Source organism: Rhinopithecus bieti, unplaced genomic scaffold (assembly GCF_001698545.2).
Source record: "Rhinopithecus bieti isolate Rb0 unplaced genomic scaffold, ASM169854v2 scaffold_3902, whole genome shotgun sequence".
Lineage (NCBI taxonomy): Eukaryota > Metazoa > Chordata > Mammalia > Primates > Cercopithecidae > Rhinopithecus > Rhinopithecus bieti.
In genome coordinates this window covers 582,123-603,555 of record NW_016804460.1, presented here as the reverse complement: position 1 = coordinate 603,555, position 21,433 = coordinate 582,123, and the positions used below count along the sequence as shown (strand labels likewise).

General features: G+C 40.8%; 1 protein-coding gene across 9 annotated transcripts in view; it reads left to right on the top strand.

The window, feature by feature from the left end:
* The window catches only part of RNASE11 (ribonuclease A family member 11 (inactive)), a 30,244-nt gene extending 19,875 nt beyond the window's left edge, over positions 1-10,369 (top strand). For 2 of the 9 annotated variants that reach the window (XM_017868528.1, XM_017868523.1), the window contains 2 exons: positions 2,781-2,946; positions 8,766-10,369. In XM_017868528.1, the coding sequence (XP_017724017.1) occupies positions 2,816-2,946; positions 8,766-9,387 (753 nt within the window). In that variant the 5' untranslated portion in view covers positions 2,781-2,815 and the 3' untranslated portion in view covers positions 9,388-10,369. Of the gene's footprint in view, positions 1-2,160; positions 2,277-2,327; positions 2,652-2,777; positions 3,071-8,765 lie in introns of those variants that run through there. The other 7 variants (XM_017868525.1, XM_017868524.1, XM_017868529.1 and 4 more) reach the window with 7 other exon arrangements.
* The last annotated feature ends 11,064 nt before the right edge of the window (positions 10,370-21,433 follow it).

Here is a 21,433-nt window from a genome sequence, read left to right as displayed (position 1 = left end):
TCGGCCTCCCAAAGTGCTGGGGGATTACAGGCTTGAGCCACCTGCGCCCGGCCAATACTGTGATATTTTGTTTAGAGTCTACACCCAGGAGTGAGATTAAAGTCTCAGGTCAAACCCTTAATTTTACCAACATTTCAGGTTACTTTCTAGTATTGTCACACCAATTTTTTTTTTTTTTTTTTTTTTTTTTTTGAGACGGAGTTCTCGGCTCTGTCGCCGGGCTGGGTGCAGTGCCGGATCTCAGTCACTGCAAGCTCCGTTCTCCCGGGGTTCACGCATTCTCCTGCCTCAGCCTCCCGAGTAGCGGGACTACCAAGCGCTGCCACCTCGCCGGCTAGGTTTTTTGTATTTTTTATAGAGACGGGCGGGTTTCACCGGGTTAGCCAGGATGGTCTCGATCTCCTGACCTTGTGATCCGCGTCATCTCGGCCTCCACAAAGTGCTGGGATTACAGGCTTGAGCCACCGCGCCCGGCCAATGTCACACCAATTTTATGCCCAGCAATGTTTTACCAGCACTTTATATTATCTGTTTTCTAATTCTTCATAACCATTTTGATAATCTGATGGTTATAAACTATTTCTTTTGTTATTTTAGCTTTCATTTCTCTGATTACTAATGAAGTGGAGCATTGCTTCTTACCCATTTTGACTTCATCTTCTGATATTGGCTTTTCTCTGACAATTTTTTCTCCCCGGGGGTTTCCTGTCTTTTTAGGGCTGACAGGAAGGAGTTCCTTATATGTAGATGCTAATCCTTATGGGGTTTTAGGGATTACAAATATTTTCTTCCAGGCTGCCACACTAGTTAGCATTTGGACTCAGTCTTAACTCCTTTGCAGTGTAATACTCTGGGGATAGGTTTAGTTGCCTCCTTTGGGGAAAATCTTTGTAACAGGGATCGCTTCTCTACCTGTACACTTAGCGAAGTATCTGCACTTCAGCTGCTTGGAAGTTCTGGCAGGAAATAATGAACGTGTTACAGTACATAGATGTACTTCTCTGTGTACATTGCAAATGTTTCTGCAAGATGTACAAAATCAAATTCTGTTAATTGAAAATTGTGTCAAAAATTAAGCATGCACTTATATCTTTGTGACATTGGGTAACACGTATCCAAAATAGGATAGTTTGAGTTCTGAAAGGACACCCAGAATGGACATTTTTGGAAAGTAAATATTTTCTCCTGGTTGCTCATTTTCACAATTTGAAATTTGGCTTTCGTTTTTGTATATAGAGAGAAGCATTTTTTGAAGGCTTCTCCAGTATTCTGTTTTTCCTAGATAATTTTTTACTCAGCAATCATTTTCTTCCTGCCAATTAGAAAGACACAGATATGCACAGAGGAGATTTTGTACCTGTCTCTCCAAAAGAGAAATGACTTCAGGGCATGAAGTAGTAAAACTGAGTCCATTTGCCCATTCCTATATCAACTCACTGGGAGGTGACAGCAACAAAAAGAATTCTCTGGTCTCAATACTTTGAACCACTATCTTTTTACTAAACCCTTATCCACTAATCTCCCATGTAGGTTTTCCATGTATATCATGGTTCAGTGGTTCCCAAGTTTTGCTATATATTAGAATCACCTGGGGATCCTTTAAGAGTCCCCAACCCAGATCACACACAATACCAATTAAAGCAGAATGTATCAAGGTGGAAGCCAATATTTTTTTAAATCTCCCGTTGATTCTACCGTTCAGCAGTTTGGGAACTATCTCCATACTCCTCAGGAGCCCAGGTATTTATCAAGATTAATGTTATTACCAGGGAATTGTTTTTGTCCTGTGCTAGACACCACGTGGAAATGAAACTTGCTAAAACTGAAATTCAAGTGTTTGGCACTGACAGGATGGGACTCTTGCTTTCCTTCTCACTTCCCATCTCCACCTTAACCTTTCTGCAACTCATTTATTTGTCAATGAAATGAAAAATTTCATATATTTGTCATAAAGATTGATTGAAAATTTAGAAAGGAGACAGTACTGTGGCTGGTACACATTGGCTTTCACTAAATGTTCTGAAAAGTCCTCACTTGTTTAATGAGGACACATTCGGGACCTGCCTTACCTGACTCTCTTGCTGAAGGTAACTTTTCCTCCCCAGCGGTGCCCAAGCACACCCTCTGCAGGTCCCTCCCTTTTTCTACTTTGGCCCTCCCCACATTCAACAGGCTGTCTATCAGTTATTGTCAGGGAACAGCAAGACACAAGCGATTTTCTCAAATTCATGATCAAAAGGCTATGTTACCTGTGAGAACGACCAGAAAAATGACAGGTGAGAGGAGCTAGCACAGAGCCAAGCAGGACTGACAGAGGGAGGGACTTGGAAGGAACTGGGAAGAATAGATGAGTAGAAGGTACTAAAATCATGTGCAATTGGGTGGAGTTAAGGTTGAGAAAATTATAGGAAAGAAGGTTATTCAGCAATATGAATAACCTTGACCACCTTCTGTATGTCCAGCTCTGTGTTGAGCACTTTGAAGGATTTGAGAACTAGGAGATGTGGTCAAAGATGCTGCCAAAGAACTTGTAGAAACAAAACAAATACAGCAGGAATAATTTAGAGAACTGCTCAATACCAAACTCTGAGAGCTGACATGGTCAGAAAAGGCTTTCTTGGGGAACTATGCCTCCAGCTGGATCTTGCAAGGTCAGTGTGATTTTAATTAGTGGAGAGAAGGAAATAAAATATTCCAAGGATGGGGGAGCAGCCAGGGGTTGGAGCAGGAGGAATCTGACTGTCCTTTGCTACTTTCTATCTTCCCTTACTCAACAGCAGTTAAAGCCAAAGATGTGAAGTCACTCTTACCTCTGATGATAATAATGGTGATAATTTTCTTGGTGCTTCTGTTCTGGGAAAATGAGGTGAACGATGAAGTAGTGACGTCAACCTTAGAACACCTGCATGTGGACTACCCTCAGAATGACGTTCCCGTTCCTGCAAGGTACTGCAACCACATGATCATACAAAGAGTCATCAGGGAACCTGACCACACTTGTAAAAAGGAGCACATCTTCATCCATGAGAGGCCTCGAAAAATCAATGGTATTTGCACTTCTCCCAAGAAGGTAGCTTGCCAAAACCTTTCGGCCATTTTCTGCTTTCAGAGTGAGACAAAGTTCAAAATGACAGTCTGTCAGCTCACTGAGGGCACAAGATACCCTGCCTGCAGGTACCACTATTTCACCACAGAGGGGTTTGTTCTTGTCACTTGTGATGACTTGAGGCCAGATACTTTCCTGGGCTATGTTAAATAACTTAAGATCAGCTCCCGAGTCTGAGATCTCTTCTCTCAATGGCATTGGAGCTGGCTCTGCCTGAGGCAGACATGAACCGTGGACATGGGGCAATGCCTTGAGTGGAAGGGGAAGCCACTGGTAATTAATTTATCCTTCCTGTATTGCTTAGTTGGGATTGTTTTATTCTGCTTCAATAAAAGAATCTTTATTGAATTAAACCATAAATTCTACATGTGTTTCAATTTTTTGTCCCTTATTTCTGGGTCGTTTGATGAGAGACAAGACTGAGATTAAGATAAAGTGAATGAGCCACTCACTTTAGATGCAAAATTTAAGAGGGCACCAAAAGACCAAAAACCTGGTAACCTAGATGAATATATTTGATTTCAGTATTTTCTTTGTCTTTTTTTGAGACAGAGTTTCGCTCTTGTTGCCCAGGCTGGAGTACAATGGCGTGATCTTGGCTCACCGCAACCTCCACCTCCCAGGTTTAAGCGATTCTCCTGCCTCAGCCTACCAAGCAGCTGGGATCACAGGCGTGTGCCACTGCGCCTGGCTGATTTTGTATTTTTAGTAGAGATGGGGGTTTCTCCATGTTGGTCAGGCTGGTCTCAAGCTCCCGAACTCAGGTGATTTGCCCACCTCGGCCTCTCAAAGTGCTGGGATTACAGGTGTGAGCCACCGTGCCCGGCCTTGATTTCAGTATTTTAATAAAATCAAACTTAATGCAAAAATCTTGGATGCTCAAAATATCTATCACAAAATTTTGAAGATCCAATCTGACAAGGCTAAGATTAGGGTCAGATGAGTTACATGAGTAACATGCAGTGCAGGGTCAGATCCTGGTATTTACAATTTTAACATTTGTTCATCAGGGATTATTTTGCATTAAATTTATTTTCTGGCCAAGTGCATTGGCTCACACCTATAATCCCAGCACTTTGGGAGGCTGAGGCAGGTGGATCACTTGAGGTCAAGGGTTTGAGACCAGCCTGGCCAACATGGTGGTAAACCTCGTCTCCACTAAAAATACAAAAGTTGGTCGGGTGTGGTGGTGCATGCCTGTAACCCCAGCTGCTTGGGAAGCTGACATAGGAGGAATGCTTGAACCTGGGAGGTGGAGGTTGCAGTGAGCTGAGATCATGCCATTGCACTCCAGCCTGAGCAACAGAGCAAGACTCTGTCTCAAAAATAAATAAATAAGTTAATTAATTAATTAAATATTTTCTAAAATTGTTGCATTAAAATATTATTTATCTTGATTATTGAGTTTTTTGGCACCCTCTTAAATTTTGGTCTTAGAGTGAGTGTCTCATTAACCTCAGCCTAATCCTAGCCCTACTGCTAGCTGTAGAAGCAGCAGAGGTCACCTCTTAGGGTCTTTTTTAAAGATAGCATACACAACTGAAGGAGCATCTGTTCCTGTTCAGCAGCTCCCTTTTTGGCTTGAAATAAAGAAAGGAGCCTGACTGGTCTGAAACCATTTCCCTTAAAGACTTTAGAGAGACACAGATAAGGATTTCCCAGGAAGGGATTGAGACTCTCAGAGCTCAGTGATCTCCTCTTTGCATCTCCAGAAGGAACAGAGCCGACTTTGAGCCGGACTACTAACTCTTTTCTCTTTTCAGTTCTTACAATTGGACTTACTGCTTAGTTTCCCCACATTCAGCTATAGGCGTAGTATCCTTACAGCTAGAAGGAGAAGGAAGAGAAAGAGAGGCTTCTAATTCTGGGGATTTCATGAAGTCCTCTTCTTCTCTATTCATTAGTTTCCTTGTCTGTAAAGTGAGGATCTTGAATTAGATAATGTTTCAAGTTCTTTCCAAGTCTATTAGTCTATAATTCTATTTCTTAGGTAGTATAGAAAATGGCTATATTATAGCCATTGTTGGAGGGGAGAATTTGTATTGTGAGGTGGTAAGAAATAAGGGGCGATTGGCAAATAAAGGCCAGATTATTGTTGTCGCTAATTCTGAGCTATGGCATTTCAATCCTGTATGTGAGAGCTAGAGACTCCTACAGTGACCTAGAGCAGGCATGAGTGGGTCACAGGCTTTGGAGAGCACTCTCTGTCCTGATCTTTTCAGTTGAGAGACTTCAGCTGTTCATTGCTCATTTGGACTTAGTTCAAGGTCATATCAAAGAAGAAGGTGCACTTATGCTAGTTTTTAGCTCTGTCTCTTGTAACCATCAAGTTCTATGTGATTGATTAGATTGAGGAGGGGGAGGTGGGGGATAATCGTAAGTGAAGGACAGTTTGCAACCTTGTGAGCAGGCAACGCTTACTCATCTCATGGCTTCTTCCATCTTAGGTGGCCGTTTTTCACCTGAGTTTTATTTTCTAGTTCTCTGTGGTAATTCTGTTGTCATTGTTGTCTCCATATAATTTTGGGTGTCACCAGGTAAACAGAGTCCTCAGCGTCTGAATAGAAACTTAACAGGAACAGGTAGGTGGTCCCTAGCATATGATTTGTTGGGTCTTGGTAGCATCATTTTCTGGGCAAAACTTTGAAGTGGATGAAATGCATCCTTTAGGTTCCAACATCTATTTTCTGAATTCCGAGTCCTTTTCCTATCCCTCTCCCTAGGTTTCATTGTCTTTTCTTTCCTTTTCAGTGCTTTTTCTCCCCTTCCTCAGCAAACTTCCTCTTTTCTAATTAAAAATATCTTGCAGATAAAAGTATAACTGAGATGAACCAATAGGATCTATCCTCAGAGTAATTTCATTCAACAGGGATCAACACCAAATTCAAATGAATTATGACATTTTAGACATTTGTAGTTTGGGTGTGTGTGTATCTACATCTATCCATCTGTATCTAAATATGTATATACATATATATATTATACAGATATATAGAATCAGAGTCTCACTCTGTTGCCCAGGATGGAGTGCAGTGGTATGATCAATGCTTACTGCAGTCTCAGACTTTTGGGCTCAAGAAATCTCTCCCCTCAGCCTCCTGAGTGGCTGGGACTATAGGCATGTACCACCACAACTGGCTTGTTGTTGTTGTTGTTGTTGTAGAGATGAATTCTCACTATGTTGCCTAGGCTAGTCTTGAACTTCTGGCCTCAAGTGATCCTCCCACATTGGCCTCCCAAAGCAATGAGACCACAGGCACCGGTGACTGTGCCCGGCCAGGTATATTTTTTTAATGGGCACCTCTTAGCAGTTTCAAATAAAACCTAGGCAGCTGTGAATGCTGCCCACTTGAAATACATGTCTCAGAAAGACTGGAAATTTCTGCCCTGCTCTTCCTCCTGTTTTTTTTTTTCTCCTCCTGGTCTTTCTGTTTCCCTGTTATCACCTTACTAATGATGTCAATGGCATAGGATATAGAAGTTTAGGAAACAAAATAAATTCCCTATAAATCCCTCATCCTTTCTCCCTTCAAAATGCATCAGGTCTTTGGTCAAGTCATCCTTGGGCACACATCTGGATGCATATACTTAATTATTAATAATCTATCAATAATCCATTAACCCAATTAAGGCTTATGTATTTTGGTGCTAGGTTTTGCTCTAGTTTCTCACACAGACATTTTAAATTCAAATATAATGTTTTAAAAGTTCATACATAATAACATCAAATGAGTAGTATAAGAAGGGAATGATTAGAAGTTCAGAGAAGTTGGAAATGGGTTTAGTAGACTTAAGCAGTGATGAAATGTGTAAAATGAAGAATGAGATCTGAACTGGGCTTTGAAGGATTTCAAGAGACAGAAAAGTATAGCCATTCAAGAAAGAAGCTAAGTGGGAAAGATGGCATAGGGTATATTAAAAAAAAAGAGAGTCACACTGATGGACTAAGGCAGGTTTGTGTAGCAAAATAATGGAAAATAAATCCTGATAGGCAGATTGAGATTAGAGCAAGTAGAGCATTGGCTACTGGGCTCAGGGGATCAGACTTCCTACTGTGAGCAAAGAGGAATGTTTCAAAAATTCTGAGTGTCATTGCAAGTTATGTTTTTAGAAAAGTAGTGTATAGAAGAAATTGGAAGGTCAAGAAGGGATGATTAGGAGGGAAGTAAGGGTAATAATGTAGGAGATCAATGTAGAAGGGATGGAGGCTATAGAGGTGGAAGATAAAAAAGAGGAAAATAGAATCATTCTAAAGAGAGGGAAAGAATTATTAACTTAAATAACCATTCTTTCGGGATTTTCCAGGATTGACCTCAAGTAAAGGATTTTATATACTAGTAAAGTCATGTTATGTTGTTAACAAATAGCGTTGAGAAATTAGTGTGTGTGCAGTAATTACACACAGTGAATAAAACCCAGGCAGCTATGAATGCTGCCCACTTGAATTACATGTTTCAAAAAGACTGAGAATTTCTGCTCTGCTCTTCTTCCTGTTTCCTTAACATCCACTCTTTAACACTATGGTAAACTCTTGATTATTTATACTAACTGGAGGAGTGAAGAACCCAAAACTGTGGATAATTCCATTAAAATTTATAACTGATCCTGGAGTGCAGATTCTTTATTGATCTACAGTTCATTATTTGATTCTGTATGAATAAAAGTATAAATAATCAGAAACTGTGTTTCAGGCTCAAGGAATTTTTAGCCTAACAAGAAGGAGAAAAGATTAACATTAATCAACTAACTAGAAAAATGAAAAAGATCATATAAAATGAAGTGTAACTTAATCCGTGCTGTAGGGTTTCAGAAAACAAAAAAGTCATGGCTGGGTTTTGGTATAAATAGACAGAAAACATTTCACAGAATAAGAAGCAATGGTGCTGCCCAGGCCATTGGGATTCCGACTGCCAAATGGACACTTTGTTCAGTTCTCCCTGAGCTTCCTTGATTCCACATGGTCTCCTGTATTAATCTCATATGATCCTGTCTACCCCTCTTTGCCCCTCCTTCCCTCACTTGGACACAACAGCAGAAACTCCCAGGAAACAAACACAATTTCACTTCCAGCTCTGCAACAAAGTGGAATCTTCCTCTACAGGATCCACTTGCTGAAGGAACTTGTCAAGACAGAAATCTTATGACTGAGAATGGGTGGAAAAAGAAATGAGAGATGGGGAAATGGCAATGTGTGTTTTATTTTGTTTTCAAGTGGCTACCATGTGCCAGGTTCTATATATATGAGGCCATAGGTGATACGGTAATGGTGAGGGATGAGTTGAGTGAGAATTGTGACCCACCATGGAGATTCTACACCCCACCAATGAGATGATAGACCAAGGGAAATGGATAAGAAACAAATACTTTGTTGTAGATCTTTAAACATATCACCTTACGTAATTTTCACAACTTTTTTCAGATGGGGAAACTGGGGTTAAATAAGGTAGAATAAATTATAAGCAGAAAAGCAGGGATTTGAACATGAGTCTTCAGACTCCACAGCTGATTGTGTTTCTATTATATCATAGTTCCATTCACAGATGTAAAAATTTTAACCTACATGTAGGGGTCACTCCCAGGAATAAGTGTCAGGAGGAAGAAAGAACTACCTCTTTAATCTTCTTCTTATTTTATCTTTCATTTATTGTCTTCACTGCAGAAGAGATTACACTACATCTGAGATGGAGACCTTTCCTCTGCTGCTGCTCAGCCTGGGGCTGGTTCTTGCAGAAGCATCAGAAAGCACAATGAAGATAATTAAAGAAGAATTTACAGAGGAAGAGATGCAATATGACATGGCAAAAAGTGCCCAAGAAAAACAGACCATTGAGATATTAATGAACTCGATCCTGTTAGTTAAAAATACCAGCCTCAGCATGTCCAAGGATCATTTGTCTTCCTCGTTACTGACATCCAGAAGGTTACATCATAATGACCCTAAGGGAAACAGTTCAGGTAATGACAAAGAGTGTTGCAATGACATGACAGTCTGGACAAAAGTTTCAGAAGCAAACAGATCGTGCAAGTGGAGCAATAACCTCATCCATGACTCCACAGAAGTGATGCACAGGGTCCACAAGGCCCCCAGCTGCAAGTTTGTACAGAATCCTGGCATAAGCTGCCGTGAGAGCCCAGAACTGGAAAATACAGTGTGTCAGCTCACTACAGACAAACAATTCCCCAGGTGCCAATACCATAGTGTTACCTCGTTAGAGAAGATATTGACAGTATTGACAGGTCATTCTCTGATGAGCTGGTTAGTTTGTGGCTCTAAGTTGTAAATCCCACAGAGCTTTAAGACTAGGGTCTTACTAAAGAAGGACCTCTTCATGTTCATTCTTGTGTCTTTCCTTAATATCTACTTTTTAGCACTATAGTAAACTCTTGATTATTTATTCTAACTGGAGGAGTTAAAAATTCAAATTGTGGATAATTCAATTAAAATTTATAACTGATACTGGAGTGCAGATTCTTCTCTCTCTCTCTATGTATGTGTGTGTGTGAGGGGGGTGGTGGGGTCGGGGGGTGTCTGAAACAAACTGAATTTCATCCTAGCTCAGCTATAAAGCCAAGAAACAAGAGTCCACCTAACTAGGCAGAATTAAGGAAAGAAGGCCTAAAGCCAATATGGACAATTAAAAACTAATTGTACTGCCAATGATACTGTTCAGAAAAATAGTGATGAGTGTGACACATATTATTATCACTACTCTCTTCAAAGGGTATGTGCTCACATGCGTGTGAACTGATGTATGCACACAACAAAGGGTCTGCCTGTCCTTTAGGAGATGCCAGAGGAAAAAGATCCTTTGGCTTAGCTGTTGCTCTCAGTGTCAATAGCTCCAGCCCTATGCAATCTCCACTCTTCCACCCTCATCTCTATTTCACAGGTTGCAGTAAAGAGAAGAAAATTCTGACTGTAATCTTTATTCAAGCAAAGTCTTGATACCCTGGGGCTGTGGGAGAGGAATGGCAAGCCATGGAAAAATAGAGGAGGCAGAAAGAAAGATGGGAACAGAAAGTCTGTGCCAAGTACCAGGCAGGACTGGTCTTCAACCTTGATGTCTTATGATACTGTAGTTAATTTTGTTCACTACCAGCTATTTGTTTGTAAGCGTTCATGATTCATTCTGCATAAAGTATGGGCAGTTATCTTCTTCACTGATGTGTGGCCATATGCTTCTATTCCTCTCCTTAAATTCTCCCTCCATCCTGAGACCCCTCTTTCTTAATGTTCTAATTTTAAATAAATGCATGTAAATGAATGTTATGTCATAGTAACTTCTTTCTTGTACATAATTCTCTATATGTCATTTTCCCCAAGCTTTATTATATTTGGTGCAGAATTCTCAATATACTGGAACTGTAAAACATTTACAATCACCCAATATGCAGCATTACAGCAACATTTTTGTACCTTTTAGCTGGCTTTCCCTTGTCAGTGTAGCCGTTGTTTAATCAATGTGGGTTTGGCCAAAGAGGTATGTAATTAGGACTCAGTTTGCACTCGGCAGCCAAAGGACAGAGTAATAAAGCAAAATGCTTGGGTCCCAAAGGTCTCTTCTCTATAGGAGGAAGACTTAGGACCCAGAAAGGAAGATGTGCTTACTAAGTTCCATCCCAGGGGTAGCTCCACATAGCAAGTCTGACACTACCACCTACTCATCAAAAAAAATGGTAGACTCCATTCACAGTACAGCAGTCTAAGCAGTCTCCTCTTGTTCAAATTTAGTTCAGATTTGAATAACTTCTTTCTTACAGTAGATTTCCAGCTCTGGCTGAGAGGCATGTCAGCCTCAGAGCCCAACTATTTAAACTCTGGGAGAGTTTTCTGTAATGTGTAAGAAAAAGTAAATGCTGCCTACTTCAAACTGAGTACTCATACCATCCCTCACCAGAAGAGAAAACAAAGACCCAGAATAGCTGGCTCTTTTTGGGCCAGGAGCATCCTTTAAAGGGCTTAGTTAAGACCAAACCCTTCCACTTCTCTGAACGAAGCGGGAGCTCTGGGTTCCAGTCCTTTGGTGCCCTGATGTACCAGGATCTGTACCGTTATCATACAATAAGGCCTGAGGGAGGCCGAATGTGGAGTGTGTGGGGAGACAGTGCTCCTGAGGGCCAGCACCTCTCATTCTTGAAGCGTGTCACACTTTTGACATCCTGTGCATCCTCAGATCCCTCATGAGTATGATGGGCGTGAGTTTTCAGATTTTAAAGTACTCAGTTTTTATAACGTCCCTTTTCTGCTCCCAAACCGCAGAGAGCTCCTTTTTTTCTTGTAGCTTCACACCTGTTTCTCAGGCTGACTTTCCAGGCCCCCAGTACTCCATTCTCATCTGACCTAGCCTGTCTCCAGTACCTGCCCTATCTCTGCTGTTCTGAGTCTACAGAGCTGGTGTGTCCTTGTCTTCACTCCTATGCCAGTTTATCTCCATGTGCTTCCTTCTCCCTTTCTCAGTCTGTCATCTCAGTCCACTCAATTGCACAAACTCCACCTGACTAGATATAGTCAAACAAACGTTCCTTGCACATTTTAGAAAAGTAACTGAGAAGTGGGCTGGACGCAGTGGCTCACACCTATCCCAACATGTTGGGAGGTCAAGGCAGGTGGATCACTTGAGGCCAGGAGTTTGAGGCCAGCCTGGCTAACATGGTGAAACCCAGTCTCTACTAAACAAAAATCACAAAACTTAGCCAGATGTGGTGGTTCACACCTGTAATCCCAGCTATTCAGGGGGCTGAGGTGGGAGAATCACCTGAACCTAGGAGGCAGAGGTTACGGTGAGCCAAGATCACACCACTGCACTCCACTCACTCTGGGAGATAGAGTGAGACTCTGTCTCAAAAAAAAAAAAAGAAAGAAAGAAAAGAAAAATAACTGAGAAGTGAATAAGTGTTACATCCCTTAGCTGAAAGAAAACATTAGAGGGCATGAGATGGGATGATAAAGGAGACGGACCCAATTTTAAAAGGGTCATACAAGGGAGAGTCAGGTAGGAGAAGGAAGCTGAGGATGGACAGAGGATGGAAGGATACAGAGGTTTGTGAAAGACACCAACAGGGGTTGTTTAGCCTAAAAGGAGTACTCTTCTTGTCTCTAAACATTCCCTCTGTTTTCCCAAAATAAAGTGTACTAAATATCTCTTAAGCAACAATTATGAAGAAACAAGACCCTGGCCTCAAGTTCCCAAGATGGTACTGAGGGAAGGAGTGCCTTTGCCACATCACTGGCAAGTCTTCATGTGTCCTATGGGCGGGGCTCGTCATGCCTTCCAAGAAAGTCATTTCCACTCATTGAGATTCAATTTTTTTTTTTTTTGGAGACGGAGTCTTGCTCTGTCGCCCAGGCTGGAGTGCAGTGGCCGGATCTCAGCTCACTGCAAGCTCCGCCTCCCGGGTTTACGCCATTCTCCTGCCTCAGCCTCCCGAGTAGCTGGGACTACAGGCGCCCGCCGCCTCGCCCGGCTAGTTTTTTGTATTTTTTTTTAGTAGAGACGGGGTTTCACCATGTTAGCCAGGATGGTCTCGATCTCCTGACCTCGTGATCCGCCCACCTCGGCCTCCCAAAGTGCTGGGATTACAGGCTTGAGCCACCGCGCCCGGCCGAGATTCAATTTTCTTATCTACACAAGGAGGAAACTGGATTAGGTCTGGGTTCTTAGGCTTAGATGTGCATCAGGATCACCGTGGCAAAGCTTTCAGGTTGCCCACCCAAATCAACCCTCATTGCTCCCAAGGCAAAGGGATGCAGCGAGGCACAGGATGCCCAGCCAGACTGACCTTCCCAGTCTCTGTGAGCAGAAGTAATTCATGCTGCTTCCGAGTCCAGGTCTTACAACATAGGACTGGCCTCCTCTGTGATTTTTTTCTTCTTAACAGCTAGATCGCCAAAATGGACATAAGTATGCCCCAACTTGAATCATGCAGATAATGGTAATGTCCTAGAAATGGCCTGAACAGTAAAATGGAAGGAGGCCACATCCCTGAAGAATTGTTAAGCACAGTTATTTTGCTAGCCTGGATTGCCCATTTGAGGACTGTTATATGAGATTAAAATATTGATATATATTTTACCCACTATACTCTGATATTTCATTCCATGAGTTTAGCCTTATCCTAACAAATTCAATAGCTTCTGGAGTTATTATAAATACAAGTCCCTGGGCCCTAATCCCAGAAATTTGGGTTCTACAGATCAAAGATAGGACTATAGCATGTGGTCTTTTCTAAATGCATTAGGTTTGTTGATGTGCTGCAAAGTTTGAACACTACTGGATTAGATGAAGTAAAAGTTTTCTTTTTAATCGTCGGACATTGTAGTCCTGATGAAGGAAAAAAGGTTACTGCCTATATATTCAGAGCTTTTGAAGACAACACTGAGGCAAAATAATTCAATTTAACTCAAAGAGCTTCCACCTCCTACACAGTCTCCCAGAACTAGCAAGGCAGCCCTTTTATACTGAAAGTCCTTCACTATAGGATACATCTGTGGGCAAACGCAAGGTCACTGTAAGAGGAACTCATGTTTCCAAAACAGTGACAAGTTAAAAGACGTGTCACACACATGAAATGCCTCCTTTTCACTCCAGCAACCAGAGAACTGGCTGGTTTGGGATAAGATGGCTGTTTTAAAGCCTTAATCTTACAGGTTTCAAAATATGCTAAACTTATTTGAAATCACATACAACAATCATTACAAAGACATTTAATGGTAACAATAATAATAACAATGGAGCTTTTATGATGTGCTAGGTGCTAGTTTATTTACTTTTTATTCTCAGAACAACGCCCACGAGGCAAATACTACTATTATTCCCCCTTTAGTGATGAAGAAACAGAAGCACAAAGACTTTAGGCAATGTACAAAGGTCACCTGTGTAATAGGTGGTCCCCCAGGAGCAAACGAGGATGGTCTGATTCTGTAGGCCACGCTTTTAGCCACTCATCTTTATTTGATGGAAAAAAGCAAACTTGCTTATAACCATACAGAAAGATAAAGGTAGAATGTTTCCTGAAAAAAGTTCTACTTCACAGGTAGATTTTTTTTGCGGATTAAATGATTAATTTAATTATGATTAGATAAGGACACTGTGCTAAGTAGATAATCGAAAAAAATTCAATATATCAAAAGGATTGATATCTTTCATACATAAACAGGTCATCAGTTTAATAAGAAAAAGATGTAAATGTAATATAAATTAAATAAGGGGCTATGATAGTTTACCTACCCAATCCACACAAATAAGGGTAAAAATATAATGTAGTGGGGGCACAGGTACAGGAAGGGGACATTCTCATGCAGTCCTCCCAGGAAAGCAAATGAATGCATTTGCTGTCTTTCAGGACATTGCTAAGCCCCATTCCAGTTTCCAGGCCCTCTGCACATTTGGCTGCTTTGCTTCCTTGTTGACACTCCCCTCTCCTCTTTTTTTTTTTTTTTTTTTTTTGAGACGGAGTCTCACTCTGTCGCCCGGGCTGGAGTGCAGTGGCCGGATCTCCGCTCACTGCAAGCTCCGCCTCCCGGGTTTACGCCATTCTCCTGCCTCAGCCTCCCGAGTAGCTGGGACTACAGGCGCCCGCCACATCGCCCGGCTAGTTTTTTTGTATTTTTTAGTAGAGACGGGGTTTCACCGTGTTAGCCAGGATGGTCTCGATCTCCTGACCTCGTGAGCCGCCCGTCTCGGCCTCCCAAAGTGCTGGGATTACAGGCTTGAGCCACCGCGCCCGGCCTCCTCTCCTCTTAAACCTCTTCAGGTAAGAGACTTGCCTCAGTCAGCTCTGGCCGAGGTGGTCTTTGAGGTGGCGTCCTCACTGGAGGCTTGAACAGGCCCTGAGGTTTGTCTCACATAGGGTCAAAGGGCATGGCCACAAGAGCTGGCCGAGCTTCCAGGCTCTGCTGCTATGCATGTGTTCCCCTTGTCCTCCCCAGCTCAGGCTGTTCCAGGAACCCCATGTTCTCTATGAGAATGTGGGCTGAGCTGTCTGACCTGTCATGTTAAATGTCCCTTCGGCGATCTCTTCTGGGTACAGGAAACAGATGCCTGTTAGAGGAGGAATATGAGGTGGGAGGCAGGGTTGGGAAGATAAAGCCTTGACCCTGCCCACACAAAGTGTGATCACTTGCCCCTTCTTTATACCTCTCACCTTCTTGTTTCTTTTCTTTTCTTTTTTTTTTTTGAGACAGGGTCTCACTTTGCCACCCAGGCTGGAATGCAGTGGTGTGAACACAGCTCTTTGCAGGCTCCACCCCGTGCTCAGGTGATCCTCCCACCTCAGCCCTTCAAGTAGCTGGGACCACAGGCATGCACCACTACATATAGCTAATGTTACCTTTCCCCTTTTACCCTTTTATATCCCTTCCTCATCCAACTTCCATGCTCTCTTCTCTTGACTAGATTGTGCCCTCAATACACAGCTCCCTTTTGCATACTGCCATGACTTTTGTATTCTGTTTTCCTTTTAGGCTTTGCACTGTTCAATTTTATGTGTTCTTTTCTGTGTGTCTTGCATTCACACTCATTGTTTGGGTATAAAGTGACAAGTTGGACAGATTTCTGGAAGCAGACCAATTACAAGACTTTCATTTAAAGGCCGATATTCAATGTGTCTTGGTTTCAGCCCCTGTGGGAGCAGTCCACACACTAATGCAGGGCTTGTGGAACACGGGGGCCTGCACTGTTTCGCTGAGCGACATCATCTAGACGACATCATCTAGCCCTCTCTGATTCCCCTTTCCCTCTGGTAGTTCTCTAATCCTGATCCCCTTCTAAGTGGTGTCTCCACTGTGCCCCAGCTCTGGAAAGTCTCCTGCTGGGAGGGACTTCACTCACATGCAAACTGTGTAAATGGTTTGCCATTTACAATTCTACCAGCAATCTAGGAGAAATTCAGTTCCTCAACATTCTTACCAATACTTATTAAAGTTAGTCATTTTAATTTTGGACATTCTGATAGATGTCTATTGGTATCACATTGTGATTTTAAGTTGCATTTCCCTAAAGACTAATGATTTTTGAGCATCTTTTAAAATGTGTTTGCCATTCATACATCTTCTTTTTTGAAATGTCTATTAAAATATTTTGCCTATTTTAAATCACATTATTTGTATTTTTATTGTTGAGTTTTCTGGATAAATAGTCTTTTATCACAGATACATGCTTTGCATCTAAGATAGATGTGTAGTATATACCAGTTTTCTCTTCAATATTGCTTTAACAGCATCCCACAAGTTTTGGTATGCTATTATTGTTTTCATTCAGATCAAAATATGTTCTAACTTCCCTTTTGGTTTCTTGTTTGATCTATGTTTTGGCAGAAAATGTGATATATCCTGGTGGACGTTCCATGTGCACTTTAAAGGAATGTGTTCTCTGCTATCATTGTGTGTTCTTTAAGTGTCAGTTAAGGGAGGTTGATTGATAATGTTGTTCAAGTCTTCAATATTCTTGCTGATTTTCTGCCTTCCTGATTTACCAGTTATTGACAATAGATATTGAAAACTCAGGCTGCAATTATGGATTTGTCCATTTCCCCTTTCAGTTCTTTCCATGTTTGCTTCACGTAATTTGAAGCCATGTTTTCAGTGGCTTGAGCATTTAGAATTGTTCTGTCCTGTTGATTAATGGATCCCATTATCATTTGAAAATGACTCTCTTGAGCCCAGGTAATATTCTTCCTTCTGAAATCCATATAGTCTAATATTAATATAGCCACTCCAGTTTTCTTTTGACCAGCATTAGCAAGGTGTATGTTTTCATATCCTTTTACTGTTAATTTCTTTGTGTCTTCATATAATGTACATTTCTTATAGATAGTGTATAGTTGAGTCTTCTTTTTTTAAATCCAGTCTATATCTGGCTTTTAATTGGTGTGTTTAGACCATTTACATTTAATGAGATGATTGATATGGTTAGTTTGAGTTTAATGTCTTGCTGTTTTTGTATTTATCCCATCTATTCTTTGTTCTGTTTTTTGATGTATTTTTGGGCTTCATTTGGACATATCAAGTATTTTTTATGATTTCATTTTATTTCCTTGGTTGGCTTTTTAGCTATACTTCTTTGTTTTGTAACTTCAATGGTTGCATTAGGATTTATAGTACACATCTGTAACTTACCACAGCCTACTTTCAACCTATATTATTATTTATTTTATTTATTGTTTTAAGAGATGGAGTTTTGCTCTTGTTGCTCAGGCTGGAGTGCAATGGCATGACCTTGGCTCACTGCAACCTCCACCTCCTGGGTTCAAGCAATTCTCCTGTCTCAGCATCCTGAGTAGCTGGGATTACAGGCATCGGCCATCATGCCTGGCTAATTTTTGTATTTTTAGTAGAGATGGGGTTTCACCCTATTGACCAGGCTGGTCTCAAACTCCTGACCTCAGGTGATCCACCTGCCTCAGCCTCCCAAAGCGCTAGATTACAGGCCTGAGCCACCGCACCTGGCCCCCAACTGATATACTACTTCTACAGCATAAGAACCTTATAATAATATACTTCTGTTTCTCTCCTGTCAAATTTTTTGCTGATATTGTCATGCATTTTACTTTTACATATGATGTAAACCACATTATACCATATATAATAATTGCTTTTTTTTTTTTTTTTCTCTGAGATGGAGTCTTGCTCTGTCACCCAGGCTGTAGTGCAGAGGTGCAATCTCAGCTCACTGCAACCTCTGCCTCTCAGGCTCAAGCGATTCTCCTGCCTTAGCCTCCCAAGTAGCTGGGATTACAGGCGCCCACCACCATGCCCGACTACTTTTTGTTTTTTTAGTAGAGATGAGATTTCACTGTGTTGGCCAGGCTGGTCTCAAACTCTTGACCTCAGGTGATCCACCCATCTCGGTGTCCCAAAGTGCTGGGATTACAGGTGTGAGTCACCGCACCTCGCCAATAACTGCTATTTTTAAGTCAATTATATTTTAAATAACTTTAAATAATGAGAAAAATCACACATAGTTACCATTTGTAACATTCTTTATTCCTTTGTATAGATGCAGATTTGCATTTTCTTCCTGCCTGTATAATTTTTTAAAATACATCTTGCAGTGTGGATTTGCTGGTGATAAATTCTTTGTTTTGTATTTATTTTGCCTGAGTTTTGAAAGATGTTTTGCAAAGTATAGAATTTGCAGGAATTTCATTTTTCATACTTTCAGAACTTTAATGATGCTTTTGCATGGTATTCTTTCTTATATTATTTCAGATGAAAAATCTAATGTCAAGTTTATCCTTGTTTCTCTGATCATAACATGTCTTCTTTTTTTATTTATTTATTTTTTTGAGACAGAGTCTTGCTCTGTTGCCCAGGCTGGAATGCAGTGGTACTATCTCGGCTCACTACAACTTCCACCTCCTGGGCTCAAGCCATTTGTTCACCTCAGCCTCCAGAGTAGCTGGGACTACAGGCATGCTCCACTATGCCCTGCTAATTTTTGTATTTTTAGTATAGATGAGGTTTCACCATGTTGGCCAGGCTGGTCTCAAACTCCTGACCTCAAGTGATCCACCTGCCTTGGCCTCCCAAAGTGCTGGGATTACAGGTGTGAACCACCATGCCTGGCGCTGACCATAATATGTCTTTTATTTGTAAGATCGGTTCTAAGGTTTTCCCTATCACTGTTTTCTCCCCCTCTCACTTGGAGCACGATATACCTTGATGTATTTCCTTCATGTTTTGTTCTTGTGACTTGCTGAGATTTTTGTATCTGTGAATGTATACATTTCATCAAGTTTTGAAAGCTTTTGGCCATTATATCTTCAAAAAATTTTAATTTCCCCAGTTTTCCCCTTTAGAGACTCTAGGACTACTTGCATTTACTGTATACTATTTTTTCTCACGCAATTTCTAATCTGCCACTAATCACAACCGGTGTATTTTTTTTAATTCCACACAGTGTAGACTTTATGTCTAAAAATTTGATTTTTTTTTTTTTTTAATCATCTAAAACTCAACCCATTCTTTTGCCTATGTAGAATTCAGCTGTGGTAACTGTTTCTCTGTTAATTCTGAAATTTGTAATTGCTCTGGTTCGGTTTCCATTGACTGATTGTTCTCCTCATAAAGGTTTGTGTTTTCCTGCTTTTTTACATGCTTGGTAATCTTTGATTGGATTTCAGATGTTTTGAATTCTACATTGTTGGCTTACCTTGTAGGAATATTTGTATATTCCTATAAATCTTCTTGAGTGTTGTTTAAGGATACGTTTAAGCTACTTGGAACCACTTGGATCTTTTTGGATCTTGATTTTATGATTTGTTAGGTAGCTCTGAAGAAGCACTTAGTCTGGAGCTAATTATCAACCACTACTGAGGATAGACCTTCCTGAGTACCCTGCCTAATGCCCTATTACATTTTACTTTTTCTAGTATGGCTGGTAGGAATAGTCACTATTCCCTCTGATCCTTTTAGATGGTTCTTTCCCCAGTCTCTGGTGATTATCTTCCACATGCGATCAATAGTCCACAGCTGAATGCCTGAGGGGAGCTGTATTAGTCAGGGTTCTCTAGAGGGACTGAACTAATAGGATAGATAGATATGTAAAGGGGAGTTTATTAAGTATTAACTCACACAATCACACAAGGTTCCACAATAGGCCATCTGCAAGCTGAGGAGCAAGAAGAGCCAGTCTGAGTCTCAAAATTGAAAACCTGGAGTCTGATGTTCGAGGGCAGGAAGCATCCAACATGGGAGAAAGATGTAGGCTGGGAGGCTAGGCCAGTCTAGCCTTTTCACATTTTTTTTTCTGCCTGTTTTATATTTTAGCTCCGCTGGCAGCTGATAGATGGTGCCTACCCAAATTAAGGGTGGGTCTGCCTTTCCCAGCCCACTGACTCAAATGTTAATCTCCTTTGCCAACACCCTCGTAGACACACCCAGGATCAATAATTTACATCCTTCAATCCAGTCAAGTTGACACTCAGTATTAACCATCACAGGAGCTCTATGCAGATCTCTAACGTTATGTCTCGATGCAGCTTTCTCATTTCACATATTCTATTCTAAAGGTTCAAGTTTCTTTGGCCTCTCAGTTGCATGTCCTGAACTCAGGTAGTCTGAAGACTCTAAGTTTACTCTTCCTTTACTTTTGCCTAAAATCTCTATAGACAGTAAGCTGAGTGATCGTAGGGCTCATCTTGTTTGGTTCTCTCTCTCAGTGATGAGTGTGTTTTGTTGCCTCAAGTTCAGTGTCTTGAAAATAAGTTTTAATGCTTTTTGTTAGTTTTTTTATACTTTTGGGTGAGGAAGTAAATCAGGTCCGTATTATTGATCTTGGCTGCAGATGTTCCTAGTTTTTTTCTTTCTTTCTTTTTTAATTAATACATAATAATTGTATCTACTTATAAGATACACTGGATACTTTGATACATGCATACAAAGTGTAATATCAAGTTAGGGTAACTAGGATATCCACTACCTCAAACATTTATCATTTCTTTGTGTTGGGAACATTCCAACTCTTTTCTTCTAGCTATTTTGAAATGTACAATAAATTATTGGTAACTATAGTCACCCTACTATGCTATTGAATGCTAGAAATTATTCCTTCTACTTAACTGTATTTTTCTACCCATTAACTAGCCTTTCTTACCCTCCTTTTCCACCCTTTCCCAATCTCTGGTAACCGTCATTCTACTTTCTGCCTCCATGGGATCAATTTTTTGGGCTCCTGGATATGAATGAAATGTGCAATATTTGCCTTTCTGTGACTGATTGATTTCACTTCACAGAATGACCTGTAGTTCCATCCATGTTGCTGCAAATGACAGAAGTTCATTGGTTCTTTATGGCTGAATAATATTCCATCATTTATATATATTACATTATGTTTATTTGTTAATCAGTTGATGGACACTTAGGTCAATTCTATAACTGGGCTATTGTGAATAGTGTTGCAATAAACATAAGCATGCAGATACCACTTTGATATATTGATTTCCTTTCTTTTGGATATATACCCAGCAGTGGGATTGCTGGATCATATGTTAGTTTTATTTTTAGTTTTTTGGGGCACATCCACACTGTTCTGTATAGTGGCTAGACTAATTTACATTCCCACCAGCAGTGTATGAACATCCCCCTTTTTCCACATCCTCACCAGAATCTGCTATACATTTTTCTTTTTGATAATAGCCATATTAACTGGGGAGAGGTAATATCTCATTTGAGGACTAAGCTCTGATTTTTTTTTTTTTTAATCTTACCCAAATTCCAATTTAAGAGGTCTGGGGAGTCATGCCCTACAAACCATAAATTCTCATTAAATGGGCTTTATTTAACCATATATATCATGACTTACTTTCCATTCTGACTCTGGCATAACA